The sequence below is a fragment of the Armigeres subalbatus genome, chromosome 3 (genome assembly GCF_024139115.2).
Source record: "Armigeres subalbatus isolate Guangzhou_Male chromosome 3, GZ_Asu_2, whole genome shotgun sequence".
In the NCBI taxonomy this organism is placed as follows: Eukaryota; Metazoa; Arthropoda; class Insecta; order Diptera; family Culicidae; genus Armigeres; species Armigeres subalbatus.
The window spans coordinates 253,767,765-253,784,089 of NC_085141.1; the positions used below are offsets into that span (position 1 = coordinate 253,767,765).

A 16,325-nucleotide genomic window follows, 5' to 3' on the forward strand; every position below is an offset into this window, starting at 1 on the left:
ACCACCCCGCAAACCCCGCAAACCAGTAGTTTCAGCTTCCATATTGTTCGCGTGTTTGACGCAATTGTTCCGAAAGTGAGTGTGTTTGAATTGCAAATCGCAATTAATAAAGCAAGATCAGCTTCTCAAGGTGCGTATAGGGCACTGCACGGACTGCTTTGTCTCTTTCTCGCTGCAAAGAAATTAGAAAACAACAAGGCCAGTAAACGTCAAAATTTATGAGGAACGAAAGAGAAAAAGATGTTTCCGTGCAGTGCCCTATTACGCTAATGTGACCATACGTCCCGCATTTTCACTATTTGTCCCGCGCTAAAAAGCGTCCCGCGAAACGTCCCGCATTTAACTTATTTCTAGATAATGTCCCGCGAAATACAGAAATTTCGAATACATTATTAGCTATTACTTAGTACTTTAAAAGAAATTATTAGATTTTTTAAATTTATAATTTTGACTAAGACTAACGTTTTGTAAGGCAATCCCATGGATCATAGAAATCAAAATTAAAATGTTCTCCTGTGACTCAATATCTCTATAGTTTGTTTTACCCAAGCCTTATACCCTGGGAATCTAGTAAGCAGATTTTGCTTCTATGTATTTCCTGCAAAATTTCAAAATTTCCACTCCATTTTAATGCCATGCGGACCAAAATCTAGCGAAAAATTTACCCATAAAAATTACCCCTAAATCTAACTGCAGTTAGAAAACGACCTTTACTGTATTGTTATTGGGCAAAACTCAAATTCTTAAATCTTTACCAACATTTAAATCAAACGCGAGTCAAACACCACCCAACTCATAGCACAGAGAATCGCTCATGATTCGACTCGCGGTTTGCATCATTGCTTGATTATTCTTGTTATTATATTCTTCGTGTTATTCTCCGTTGAATTAATCGAATTTACTTTTTTGTTTAAAACAATGGAAAATAAATCCATAGGTAACATAAAATACGCTTTTATATGGGTTTTGGTGCTTTTTGTAGCGAAATCCTTTTTGACGAATAAGCGGAACGATGCGATTCTGTATGCAAAACTCAAGCACGATACTCTCGATCGCAAGCGATCTGAAATGAGACGGAATTTCTGATTTTTGAGCAGATATCTATTCAGTCTCACCTGTTTGAAAATAAATTGGAACAAAAGTTGTGGACCATATTCCGGAAGGCGGAAGCTTCAACGATGTGTAATTCCACATCGCACATATGAATCACCCATCATGTTTACATTGCTTGCACTCGCGACTCACCTCGTGATGAAGGAGGAATTGACTGACTGCGAATGTGTCTCTTGCATGCGATGGCTGCTACGATCTGTCATGCGACTGAATAACAGTATATTAGACTTGTTCATGTTTATAGGCCTGTCCAATGCCACACATCTCCCCTCTTCTCTAAAAAAAATAGCGGCTGGCATCTATGTTTAAAGAAAAAAATATCTTTACCGATATGATGGGGATACTCTCTCACAATGATAAAAGGCATCTTGAACCAAACGATCACTTCCGGCGCATTATTGTACAGCGAGCATCTAATTTCGTAATCGAAAAACACTATGGATAAACCATGATTATGGTTGCCCAACTTATATGGAAAATCATTCTCAAGACTTTCCCGTGAAGTGGTAACTCACAATGGAAACACTATTTTTGATAACTCTTTTGCTTCTAGTAAAAAATCATCAGTACTAATACTACCTTTACTTTCTTTGAGCACACGTCTATTTCAAAATGTGTAACTATAAATGTCAAACAACCAACAACAAAATCTAGAAACCGAATCGGAATTGTACGATAAACTGTTCTTAACTATAGGCAGATATCTTTTCTCAATGCAATCAATCTCCACGAGCACCTTACAAATCCACGATAATATCCTAATTCTTGTGGGCGTTCTACCATTGAGGAGAAATAAAAATCTTGCCTGCGGACGTTCTACTGCAGAGTTCTCACCATTCCGGTCTGTAGTAATACTATTCTTCTTGCGGGCGTCCCACCAACGCAGAGGAAGAATCTACTGAATGCGGGCGTCCCACCACGCTGAATTGTGATCATTCCGATCCACAATAACACCATTCTTCTTGCGGGCGTCCCACCAACGCAGATGAAGAATCTACTGAATGCGGGCGTCCCACCACGCTGAATTGTGATCATTCCGATCCACAATAACACCATTCTTCTTGCGGGCGTCCCACCAACGCAGAGGAAGAATCTACTGAATGCGGGCGTCCCACCACGCTGAATTGTGATCATTCCGATCCACAATAACACCATTCTTCTTGCGGGCGTCCCACCAACGCAGAGGAAGAATCTACTGAATGCGGGCGTCCCACCACGCTGAATTGTGATCATTCCGATCCACAATAACACCATTCTTCTTGCGGGCGTCCCACCAACGCAGAGGAAAAAACACTTGAACGAGGGTGTCTTTTCACGCTTAATTAAAACAGTAAAACTCTCTTTATTGAACTCCTCGCTGAGCTAGCATCCTTAATTTTGTCAACAGAAAGATCAACAACATTCAAAAAGTAGTTTTTACGAATTTTAGCAACACAGGCCACCAACAAAATTCACTTAATCGAAATATTGCTTTCTAAGTACGATACGTCTAATCCACGTGGTATTGCAGATATTTTATGTCACAGTATCATCCGATTTCACTACACTCAGATACAAGGAGCATTGCGATAGCATGTTTTCGATAAATTCAACTATTGCAATCAAGAAGAAAATTTTGAAAGCAACAACTTCAAACATAACACATAGTTAACACGAGGTTAATCATCTTTCACTCATCGCAAACTTGGAATAATCCATCAACAAACAAGTCCTACCGGCGGGATCAGATTCAATAAACTACTCTATTTAACTAATCTAAAGAAAGCCTTATGAAAGTTACTCTGTTTTACATACCAATCAAAGAGTATGAACCATAAAATGCCAGCACATAAACGTCCCAAACATCCGATGTTTTTCAAATGTCCAAGAACTGCACCCAAAAGCTGGGTCGGTGGATAAAATCAAAACGATTGTCAGAAAATCTCCATAGTGAGCTGTAAAAAAGTATTCTTCACCTAGATGTGAGCATAATGAACGCAGTTGAGAGAGTACACGTGAAAATAAACTCATACTATTGAGGTTTTCATCATTATCATTGCTAACAAAGCATTTCTTTGTTTTCTGTTAGAAATGTCAGTTTTACCTGTTTGCTGCTAGATTATTCATGTCATTACATTCTAGGCATAAAATGCTGAGGAAAACATTTATAAAAAGTAAAACGTTACAAACGTAATTTTGTGTTCGGATCTACCGGAATGTTCAAGCAGAATCTTATCAAAACAAAACCTTAAATGTAAATAATCGGGCTGCCGCTATACTTCTCATAAAACATCTTATAGCTAACTACCAATAAAACTCAATAAGTGAACGGTATGAATTAATTTTACATTCTACACAATCACTTATGCAATGCAGCAAATCAAAGAAATAGTTGTAACTTATTTAAAAAAGACAACACAATGACAATTCCACGTGAAAAAAAAATCGCAATTTGTGCACTTAAAGAAAAGTTGCGGGTCTGAAGGAAAACATTTTGAAAATTAGAATCTCTCAAGTCCGCGGCTCCCAGCACGAGAACGGCATCCACACAAATATTATGAAACCATTACTCCTTACCTATGCAAAAAAAAGCTTCGCCGCTCCAACCTCTTTTCGGCTTCCCGTGAAGTTCGTTCAAAGCACACATCTGTACATAACATGATGGGTGATTCCACAAGCAACGCCAGCACACACTCCTGGCAGGATCGCCAAATGTGTAATTCAACATCGCACATATGAATCACCCATCATGTTTACATTGCTTGCACTCGCGACTCACCTCGTGATGAAGGAGGAATTGACTGACTGCGAATGTGTCTCTTGCATGCGATGGCTGCTACGATCTGTCATGCGACTGAATAACAGTATATTAGACTTGTTCATGTTTATAGGCCTGTCCAATGCCACACAAACGAGAATAGACTTTTAGAAAAATATGATCTAATTATTTCATAACCACAGTATCTACTTGTGTTAGGTATTTTAGAAAGAGTTATTTAAATTATTCGGAAAATAATTTTCAAGGTTCGATATAATTGCTTTGTTCTTATGCAAACTTTGGATATTGCATTGCAATATCCTGAACGAACTATTTGTTTTTGGGGTGAAAATAACTACAAAATAGTTTTAGCTAAATCGAAACACTCCTTCGAGATAGCTTTGAACTTCTCTTGTAGGTCCTCTGGCATATCCTCTTCTATGAACATCGAATAAAATTTCATCACTTTTTCTTGGAAACCGATGTTAGCCGTCTCCAATGCCTTTTGTCTCACTTCGGTGATCATCTTATCTAGCCTCTCTTTCTCGGTAGCCCGGTGTGGGTTGTTGAGTCCTGCTCCATTTTCTCTGTTGTCGTTTTGTTGATCATTGCTGATCGGACAGGGAACCGCTAAACAAAATTATACGAAGCTCCATGGTAGCTACATTGAGCTGCACATTCAACGTTTGAAGAAAGCTTTGACTTCTAAAATGAGTTGCCGTTTATCCAACAGTTAGCCAACTAAACCTTGGTAACAAATAAAAAACTGAAAGATTTAATTTAAGGGTATTACCACAGACAAACAGACATAATACTCGAGATTCTTCCATCGTTCACTGATTTATCGGTCAATTCAAATAATCATTAGTTGGTCAATTGACCGACCGCGGCGCACCAATCGGTTTTACTCGAGTTTGACGTTTGCTCACTACCGCCACCTGATTCGTGATTTGCCTAAGTCGATGTAAACAACAGATGTCGCGCGACGATTAATTTGATCAAGAAATATTCAATGTGTTATGTCTGTTTATCTGTGGTATTACTAAACCACATGAATCTACACGGTTAGAAAAAAGTACCTAATATTAGGTAGTTTTCACTCAAATCGGGGGTTCAGTGTGGGAACCCAAAATTAAGTAATTTTTTCATTCACTTAATATTAAGTAAAATATATTTAATTTTAAATAGAAACTAACCAAAAGTTAGGTAAATTTCACTCAACTTTTGTAAACATGAGATTACTTAACGTTGGGTTCCCACACTTTAATGCCCTTGTTGAGTGGTTTTGCTCTTCATTTTATGACAACAAAGGGAAGAGGGAGGGAGATGCAAGAGAAAAAAAGTACCTAAAATTAGGTACTTTTTTCTAACCGTGTATGAACTTTTTTTTGTCCCGCGCTCACACAAAATTTATCTGGTCACATTATATTACGCTATTTACAGTGTTAGGGACTAGCCAGAGTAAACGCGACGAGCGATGCGACGCGACTCAGGCAAAAGAAAAAAACAATCATTATCAACAGACTGTCAGATAACACTGTCGCGTCGCGTTTACTCTGGCTTGCCCCTTAGTCTGATCAATTAGTCTGCTTTAATTTAAATATTTTGTTAGAAAATATTTGTACGGATTATGATCCTATGATTAGAAATCCGTCTACGGTGGACACATTATTATTCAACATTATTTTCATTGCAATACAGTATAGCACACAAAAAATAGAGGCCCTCTTACAGTTAGATCAATGACGAACGTTCTATTTGCATTCGATTTCTATTTTCTAGAGACTTTTTTATATCCTGAAGTGCTTAACGGGCTTCGATGCAACACGGTAGGAAAGATTTTCTAGTGAAAAGCTGTATGGGTGAAAGATGATCCTCAACATAAACAAAAACGCTTGCTTAGGTCTTATTTAAACGAAAAGTAGAAACCCTCGTTAAAATTCTTCTCTGGTTTAAAAGTTTATATATAAATTTTATCAGAGGCGCAGGACATGGGTAGTCATGGGTAAGACAAACAGGAAATTCCAGTTTGAGCAACAGTTCTGGTATTGGCATTTGGCTTTAAGCGATTCGCAAAAAATGTGGGTGTTACAATCCTAGACTATGAGAGTAGCATAACTTCAACCAGTTACCATATAGAGATCTGCATCTGTTACCACAGAGATGCAGAGAACCCTACACGCAAGAAAGTGTTCATGAATACGTGAACTAACGAGTTCACGGCAACGTTCACGGTGTATTTTTTCGGAAACAACAGTCGAGGATTCGGGAATTTAGTCACGTTTTCTGGAACGTTCTGGAAAACGTGACTGGTGTCCCCGAATCCATGAGTTGAATCACGGTGTATTATTGCTGGTTCACGAATTCGGGAACGCTTTTTTTGCGTGTACGACCTTTCATAGGTGCCACAGGAGGTTTTGGAGCTGTTAGTGTGGAATGGAGGGTATAGAAATAGGAATCGTATTGTTAGATCGTGGAACACAGAAAGAACTAAGGCATACAGCATAGGAAAGGGACGAGCATGCTATCAAACCCATGACCTCCTGCTTATAGGCAGAAGTGGTAGCCACTAGATCACCGAGCTAAGAAGCATGACATACATTATTTAAACTCTTATGATTATCGAACTTTTTACAAGCTTCCAGCAGAAGTCATGGATAACAGATATTTGTGTAAATCTTCAATGGTTTCAATCAATTATTGCTAACTCCTTTGATTTTCATTAAGGTTCAGAAAGTGTTATCAAAGGCTAATTTTGTCGCCTATTGTTGAACTTCCATAAGAAATGCATATATTCAGCTCATAAAGGGATCAATTCCCCCCAAATTCAAGTCTCCTGCAAGTTTTAAAATGACCAAATTTTCTATCTTTCGGATAAATTGATTTTTAGATATCTTTCATAAACAAAAATTTATTCCAATGTTGTTTTTGAATAACTAATTGAATTGTTCATCAATGATTAATAATTATTGAGCGTCTTAGGGGAAAATGTTACAAGGCTAAAATACTTCACTATTTCATTTACTTCTGCTATATTCCATTTGTATCAACACATACATATTTCGTTTTCTAGAGTTTCCAAGAAGTTTTCAAGTAGAAAACGAAATACGTATCTGTTGATACAAAGTGAATATAGCGGAAGTAAATGGGATAGTGAAGTATTTTAACCTTGTTGTTCATCAAGTTAATCTTAAATCGAATAAATTTAAGCATTTTACAACGAGAAACATCCGAAACTAAAAGTGAGGATCATGTGTGTCCAGTTTACAGTAGTTGTTATTTCTTTTTGATATTTGACTTGGCATTGTTTATTACTTTTCCGATCAAACTTTATATTTTAAAAAGCACATGTAAAAAATAACCATACAAAAGTGGTAGGTAAACATGCAAATAAGTGGTAGCAAAAGCAATTAAAGCCTCTCTTTACCTGTAAAGGTCCTATATCGAATACTTACTAAATGTTCAGATCCTAATAAAATTGTCGATTTGAATTAATTTGCAATTGGTTGGGTTTTCGCTTTATATCGGGTGTTCAATAATATGAACATTGGGAGCTGTTGGAACAGAGGTTTGCATCTCGAAATTAAAAAGAAAGCTTAATTGCTTTTAAATTACATCGTATCACGTTAAGTGTTATTCACCTTACCAGTTCTCTTTTTATTTCCTATATTTTTTTGTTTATTTTTTTTAATCTAAGCATTTTTTCCATAGTTACACATTACAACCCTATTAGGATCTACAATAATCATTGCAGAAGCCATACTCTTCAAATATAATACAACAATACCCACGGAAACAACGATTAGATCATCACCCACTTGCAATCTCGCGTCTCATCATTTATTGCCAGCGTTATCGGCGCACGGTGGCGTGGGGGCCAACCGCCATCGTTCTATTTATACTAACCAATACCAGTTTGCCAACGTCAACAGGATCCCCCAGCTATTGACCCCTTTCGTAAGCGGCAAAAAATGTCGACTTTGAACCAGCTTGCAGCGTCGGCGACGGCTTCGCTTGTTCACGAGACGCTCGTTGTGTATGAATCAACCGGGCTCACACCGACACATTCGCGTGCGCATCCGCTGATAACGCAAGGCAAGACGGAACGGAGGTGGATCACCGCACCACGTCTTCACTGGTCGTTTGTAGACAAGGTAGAGAGTAGCTACGCGAATGGTCGTCCGGTCGCTTGGACGTGTAAGATTAATTGGCAGTCATGCTCCGAGGGAGATAAGTGTGTTTCGGCTTAAGTAAATAGCTCGGAACTTCTTCCTACTGAATTGATTTCCTTCCTATTTAATGTCTCTACTCGAATATACCAAAATGAACCGAAAGGTTATATGATCACACCGAAGAAGAGGTTTTGATGGATGAGCTGGATGCGCTAACGCTATTATTTAAAGTTGATTAAGCACGTTGCTTTCTTGGTGGAGACAGCACCTTTTAAAAACCCAAAAAACAAATCATATAATGATTGTATAAAATCTGGCATATATAATTCTTTAAGGTTTAAATACAAGAAATGTATACTTTTGTATACAGATACTGTACCAAAATAATATAAAAATGAAAGATTCTAGTACAATAGCTGTATTAAAATTTTCCGAAATTGTATATGCCAAAATTTTATACTGTTTTTGTATATGATTCTCATGCAGAACTGTACCTTCTAAAATTTGCCATCCGCTGGTTGGCATTCATTGACATCATTTCATTATTCTAATTCTTACTAGTTACATTTTTTCACACGGTTCAGCATTTCATAATTGCTCGAAAAAAACTCATTAATCCATACGTGGATTAATCTGCGTGTTTCTTTGTTGGAACGTGAGATAATCCCTCTAGCAGGTCGAATCCGTAGAGATTGCGCAATCGTGTATTGTTGTTGTCGACCGGAGGAGACTTCTCGACAGCAGGCTTGCTAACTGCGTGATACGGGACACGCGAACTCAAATTCCTTAGATGCGTTCTATGTGTTACCAACTCAAGCCCCTTGCGGGTCGAATTTAATCAACCTAACAGATTGTAAAATGGCTTGGCGCAATTTATTAATAACTCATTCGTCACTTCGGATTTTGAAAACAATTTAGCTCCCAGTGACACAGCGATGGCAATTTGCAGAATACTGAATACGTAAGACTGCACTTTGTAAATTGCATCCAATTAAAATCGTAAGCAAATTGGCCGCATCTGAAGCACTTGATGCAAATTGAATATCTACGTTAGTGCGGGTATAACGTGCTCAACTGAACTTTTACTTTTGAAGGCTCACCCAGCAAACTGCTAGCCGGTTATAAACAATGCTCCCCATTGACAACAAAAGTGATTCAATTATAGACAGCATTATACTCATAGCTAACATTCTCTTCCGCGTGTTTCTCCTTTCCCTATTACAGGCAATGGACCGAGCGGAATATCGTTATCCTACATGTTGGCAGGCAATTGGCCATATTGGTCACCGGACAAAATCCAAAGGCATCCGGACGAGTTGCTGCGAGCACGGCTCAACTATTACGACTCGCAGAAGAGCCTGGCAGAGCATGATCTTTTCAGTCTGGCAGACGGACTAGAGGGTCGAAGCACTAATCCAGTGTCATTGTTGGTAGGTTCAGTCAAATTAGCAACAACAAAAAATGCCTCTCGGGGCAGATAACGTAACGGCATTGTGCTTCGTGTCTTTCGCAGCTGGACAGTCTGCAGCATCCTTGCGCTGACCTTGGAATGGAACTACCCTGCATGGTGGAATACAAATTTCACCCGGAGAAAGAAGTAAGTATTCGCGTCGCGTTGATAACAACGAAACCGTGTAGGGTCTAGCTGAATAAAACGGGACCAACTCGGATCGCCTTATCTCAACGCCTTTGGGTATTGACAATAAATGTCCGTTGTCTTGTCGGGCACGTGATTCAGCGAAATTCTAGCTGCGGCGGAGATTCAGAACGTTCCGAATGAACTTGAAATGTGCTCAAATTTATGCATTAGAAGGGGATTTGTGCATCCTGTTCGGTGTGACCTAGATTTGTTGCGGTAGTATGAATGAAGTATAGAATGTTTGCTTTTCTTGTCATGAGTTTCTAACAGACATTCTCCTACAATGATGGATGGATTTATTATGTTCAGCTGATAAGTTATCAATCAATATTCGACTGCTGTTCGGTTCGTGCGAATCTTAATTATTATTTTAGTAAAATATTTTTGCCTTTTTCGTACACTTAAGGCTGTTGTAGCATCATTTCAAACACGAACTTTTGATAGAAGGCGCCGAGATTCAGAGAGTATTGACGTATTGATATGATGTGTGTATGTTTTGTGCAAAAACATGAGCCACATTTTAAGTATTCAAAACTTAGCATCATTATTACTGCTCAAAAACAGTTGCAATAGATGAGAATTTTTGTCATTTATTTTAAAATTTGTATTGTAATATCATACTGTTTGCAATCGTTCAAAAATAATGTTTAGAAGGAGCTGATGGTCATAAATCGAGAAATAACCGCTTATCCTACATTCTGCAAATCTATCAAAACCGTAGTCTATGAATAGCTACGCAGTCCTTGAGGGTTCTGTTTGATTATTTACTTAGATAAGCAATCAATTGTACCACTTGTTTGTAGAAAGCAGTGTTATCGAATCGAAATTGCATAAATGATTTATTCAAACACTCTATAGGTTTTTATCAAACATCAGCTGATAAAATAGTCAATAGGTGCTTTGCTGTTGATGCACCATTTTCACCTAAAGTGCTTAGGTTTACCGAATGCTTTTCCCCCGCAATGAGTCACGATGGTTTCCGCGAAACTCCTTTAACTGTTGTGCCAACAAACATCGGAATGGACTGGTCAGCCTGTTTCAATTTGCATCATAGTCACCACCCACCAAGTCCATTTTCATTTCATTGGTACGTAGGGTCGATGGCCTAAAATCCCGGTAAATTTCATCAGAAATCAACAAAGGCAAAATTAAGCTATAACATTGTTCTAGTCACTTATCTAATTGTGCCATGCATTGAATTTGTTCCAGAATTCGCCGTATTGCAATGACAAGTGTTGGTATATTTGGTTGCCATATCGAATTATCAATGTTTGCATAAAATTTCAATTTAATTTAGATCAATTTTACGATACCATCATTCGTAGATTAGCTTATTCAACCTCTTACAACGATCTCATCGATGATGGTTAAAAATCCAACATTATATCCAGAACCAACAGCACATTCCATCACCCTTTCATACGTAAAGTGTCGAACGGAATTTCCTATGCTGTTGCGTAAATGGGGCATGAATATTATCTCCCTTTGTTTGTCACATCCGATAATTAAGTATGCAGGCAGGCACTGAAGTGCCATTTTCGCATGGTACATGTAGCACTACCGTGTTCACTATCAGTCCCTATTGTGCCAATAATCCACATTCGATTAAACATCTCAATCCCACCAGCCTAGCGTTTTTATTCAGCATATATAATGTGATATATATCCAGTTATAGCTATGGGAGGAGTAGATTGGTCGATTGATAATAATGAAATCGTGTTGCAGAATATAAAGCATTGCTTACTCTGCAGCAATCCCTCAAACAAACAATAATTTATTGTTTCCATAAAACACTTATTCGAGAAATGCAATGTTGAACAAAATATTTGCAACTATGGTTTTCTGTCTGTCTGACTCTTCATAGACTCGGAAACTACTGAACCTATCGGCGTGAACAGAGGTTTGTGGGACCGGGGAAAGTTCTTATAGAGCTGATTGGGATTTATATAAGCAAGTTGTAGGGTATAGACGAGGAAGACCAAAAATATGTTTCAAACAACGATTCTGCAGTGTCTGGATTCTTTTGAGTTTTGATTTGCAAGCATTACCCCAGACGATGTTAAGGTACTGTAACAAAGAATGAATACATGCATAATAGTACACACTTAAAAAATATGACCGAACTCGGTTCATATTTCTACCGAAACAACTCGGTTATTATTAAAGAATCGAATAATTCGTTTTAAAATAATTATTCAGTCACATGTTCTCAAATCGAAACCGAACAATCGGTTACATCAGAAAATATTTGACAGAGAACACGTCAAATGAACTGAAATATTCGATAAAACATTTTTGTGTACTTATTCGGTACGAGATAACCGAGAAAACTCGGTACAATAAATTAATAAGGACCAATCCTAGCAATTTTTTTTGTAAGCCATGAGGTAACGATACAGTTGACATTTTTGATCACTACAGCTGTTTTTTCAAGTTTCACATATTTTCTGTGTTATTCGAATTGTGTAAAATATAAATTTATAAACATTGTGCGTGAAAAATCACGAGAAATGAACAAATAGTTTCATTAAACGATCATTGTTTTTATTTTCAGATTGAACAAACCTCGTCCAATCCCCCGGAGTACATCCAGCTTAGTATTTCATTTCGATATGCGCTCTTGTCCAACTTCTTGCAACGGATTGAAACAATCGCAAGCCGCTGTAATTTATCCTGTATCCTTCTTATTTGAAATAGAACAATAATTCTCGCATAAAAGTTAGTTATCAGTTTTATTTTTCCTCATGAAAAACATTTTCATGGTGAATGATTGATTTTGAACATTCGAATCGAACTACGTAACTGTTTTACAGTATGTTCGGTTCACTTGACAGCTCTCGGTAACACTATATAACCGAGCTTCGGTTATCCTATGAAAAGCAAACCAAGTTATTTCGGTTACTTTTGACAACAGGAGCTTGACAGAATGGTTACCGAGCGCTCGGTTATTCTTTAATGAACCGAACAGAGAACCGAGCGTTCAGCAGATAAAAACTCGGTTCAAATTCAACCGAGTTCGGTATTTTATTTTAAGTGTGTAGTTTAGAAGAACCTTTTGTGATACAAACAATTTTACTTTTCGTATGGCACCGCATAGCACGGAAATTTTTTTCTCAATTTTCATGATATGATTATTCCAAGTAAAAGTTGGATCAAGCATAATTCCCAAGTATTTAAACTCATGCCTTGTTCAATGTAAACATCATTAAGTTTAGGATGGATTCTAGTTACTGTTTTTTCCTCGGCGAATGGAAAAACATGTATTTAGTTTTTGTCAAATTGAGCGAAAGAAGGTTTGCACTAAAATAGTTACTGGTATACCACGATTATATGGACCCTCGATTATATGGACTTCGATTATATGGACTTTTTACCTCGATTATGTGGACATTTTTTTTCAGCTCAATTTTTTTCGTGTTTTGGGAGTTTGAAAAGCTGTTGAATATTCCACGTCATATCTAGACCAACATTTGAAAAGGGCGTAACAGCCAAAATTTATTCCTTCTGATTCTTTATCCACGTATATAGCTATATATGTAGACAAAGAATCAGAAGGAATAAATTTTGGCTGTTACGCCCTTTTCAAATGTTGGTCTAGATATTTTACATTGATTCTATATTTATTAAGGTGCACTGGGGTAAATTAGGGCCAGTATGGCATGTTTTCGAAGCTATATATAAAAACGCATACTAAATCATATCGTCCGCTGCTTAGATTGATTCACCATTTATACATTGCAACTTTCATTGTAATTGTGTATTTCATTCATCAACAAAAGCCATGGCCACTTCCTTACAAATCTGTGGGGGGGGGGGGGGATAACACGTATTTTAGGTGATATCTGATATAAGAAAACGTGAACGGGCTTGTCAGTATGACAGTATGGGTAGCTAGTGACGAAATGAGATTGCCGTATTTAGCTGTTAGACCTTTGCTTCCATTATTTTTCTGCCTTTGGTGCGTGGAATTGAGAATAATGGAGAAAAACGGATGACATTACTATCCAGCAAATCTAATCCACTGAGATTGATTTTTTTTAGCAGTATGGCCTGGAAACTGAAAGAGTTTTTTTTAATGACTGCTACCAGCGATTGTAGTTCTCACTTATACTCACAAGCAGAAGATGCTCACTCATACACTCATATTTTCGCCGAGAAATTATTTTGCGGGAAAGAAAAAAGGCCTGGTGAGAGCGCCGCGAAAATCTACTAGACTTTCAAAAAAAGTTAGCGAATATCCCGGTATTTATGTTCGTTCAGCACAAAGCTTGCGGATTATACTGATGCTGAAAGGCAGGCAGAGAAATTGAATATCGGGAACGTAAGTTAGCAGTTCTTAAATGAATGGCTGTTTAAAGAAGATTACTAATGGTGCAGTCAGCAAGAATTATTTCAATTTAATGATGAATTTACATTGATAGGAAGGATTAAATTGCGACAATATAATCAAGAATATGCTCAGTTAGATTTTCCAATCATTATAACCGTGACTTCTGGTTACGGTGTCCAGTTCTTCATTCCGTTGTTCAGTTAGAAATCGACTGCCAATAATAAAAGCAACCAGGTACATAGTCCAAAATATAAACCTTGATATCCACTTTGAAGGTGTGGATGCAATTGACACTGGTAAAAAATGTCACTGATAGGCGAATGAGAATCCTTATTTACATGCATTTAAATTAATTGTATGAATCCCCATCAACCGCAACTTGTTGGAAGCAGATCGGTTTAAAAGTGTCAGACAAGAGTGATTGTTTATAGGCGTGTTTTTTACATATAAAGTATTTAGGCCATAACATCAGAGCCCATAATCCGATCCGACCAATTTCCAATAGGAGACAATGGGAAAAAATCTCCGCCGAATTCAATTTGCTGCGATCAAAACGATTATGAATAAGTGCCAGCGCTTCCATATAAAATTGTTTTTTTTTGAAGCGATCATATATAGCTTTCCGTACATTTAGTGTTTACTTCGTTTGCTAAAACAGGTAGGCACTGTATTTAGAGTTTTTAAACAAGTGTAACTTTGTGTCCACAATAAGCTTGATGAAGTCTTCATTACTTCTGTTTCTCTGTACCGTGTACCACGAAGCTCTGGCCATCCAAAAGATGCTCCCTGACAAACCAAAATCGAGCGTGACGCCACGCAAAACTGTTTTCAACGTCAAACACCCGGATGAGCATACTTGAGAATTGTGGCTCCGCAAATTGTCACACACGACTGAGCCTAACAAATCAATGAACTGGTTAAAAAAAAGTCATCATTACTAACGTAATCTTAGAACGGTATGCAAACTAGCGACTGAAAAACGGTTTAGATAAAAAATCAAAATTTTCTGAATCATCATAAAATGGACCCAAACATGCAGATTACACTGTAAGGCAATAAATAGATATTTTTTTTCTATTGTATTAAAACTATTTTCATAGTTTAAAAAATATTTTGAGATTTTTTGTTTTTGGTTCGATTATATGGAAAATTCGATTCTATGGACTGCTTTGCATCAAAAAAGTCCATATAATCGAGGTATGCCTGTACTTAGAACGCGAAGAAATTTTTTTTGTAAATTTCAAATTAGAATGGCCGCTCTTTAAAGGGTAAGGAAGATAAATTATTATACTTCCTAACAGTTAAATGTGCACATTGCCATTATAACTGAAACGTATTTATAACCATCAGGACTCTTCAATAAAAGAGATCCAAATTACTATATTTATCGAAATGATTGTCTTGACAGCGTCTGTAATGGGGTTGCGATTGCCATTAATAGACGTAACAAACATGAATTATATTCTTCATTTGAAACCAAAGTTTTCGAAACCTTGCGAGTTTCTGTTGGCACAAATTTTGGACAATTCTGCTTTATTGCTGCCTACTTGCCTTTCCAGTGCAATGGGCTGCAAAGAAACTTGTTGAGAGCTGATCTTCAAATTCTAACTCGCAACAAATCCAAATTTTTCATAATTGATGACTTCAATGCCAAACACCGTTCATGGAATAATGCTCAATTGTTCTGCGGGATATTATACTATTCAATATCCCAATGGATCAACTTGTTTTTCTTCCAGTCGAAATCCTTCGACAATTGATTTAGTTTTAACTGATTCAAGTCAGCTGGGTGGCCAATTGGTAACTCATGCTGACTTTGACTCTGACCACCTTCCTGTAACGTTTGAAATCTCACAAGAAGTCAATCATAATCCAATCAGCCCTATCTTATTATCATATGGGAAATATGCCAATTGAAAACATTTGTTAAATAAATTATCCAAAAAGGATAAAAAGCTCTCAGGAAGTTTTTTGATCAGTATGTAGAAAATACCATCATCACCCGGGGCTTTTATATTTTCAAATTTTCTAGTTCATCCAAATTAGTTCCCAACGAAGGGTCAAAAACATTCTCTTGATTGAAAATATCTTCGAAGCTCCGTGTAACCTGATCCCCAATTGGACTAGTGAGACCTAGACTAAAATTATGGGCACTCTCAAACTGCTGAGCAAGTTTTTGAGCCTTTTCGCCATTTGTTAATAAAATTTAATTTCTCACTTTAAGCGCTGAAATTGGATTTTGAGGTTTTTTAAAGAATTTTCGTTAATTTCCAAAAGGGTTTCGAACTGGGATCCAACTTTGAGACATTATACTCAAAGTTGGTATTTCTCAG

At 37.3% G+C, this 16,325-nt stretch overlaps 1 protein-coding gene across 1 annotated transcript in view; it reads left to right on the forward strand.

Annotated features, from left to right (window-relative positions):
- LOC134223642 (oxidative stress-induced growth inhibitor 1-like) overlaps nt 1-16,325 on the forward strand; it is a 110,496-nt gene that overhangs the window by 83,832 nt on the left and 10,339 nt on the right. The window contains exons 3-4 of the mRNA XM_062702829.1: nt 9,247-9,452; nt 9,536-9,619. Coding sequence (XP_062558813.1) covers nt 9,247-9,452; nt 9,536-9,619 — 290 coding nt within the window. The remainder of the gene's footprint in view (nt 1-9,246; nt 9,453-9,535; nt 9,620-16,325) is intronic.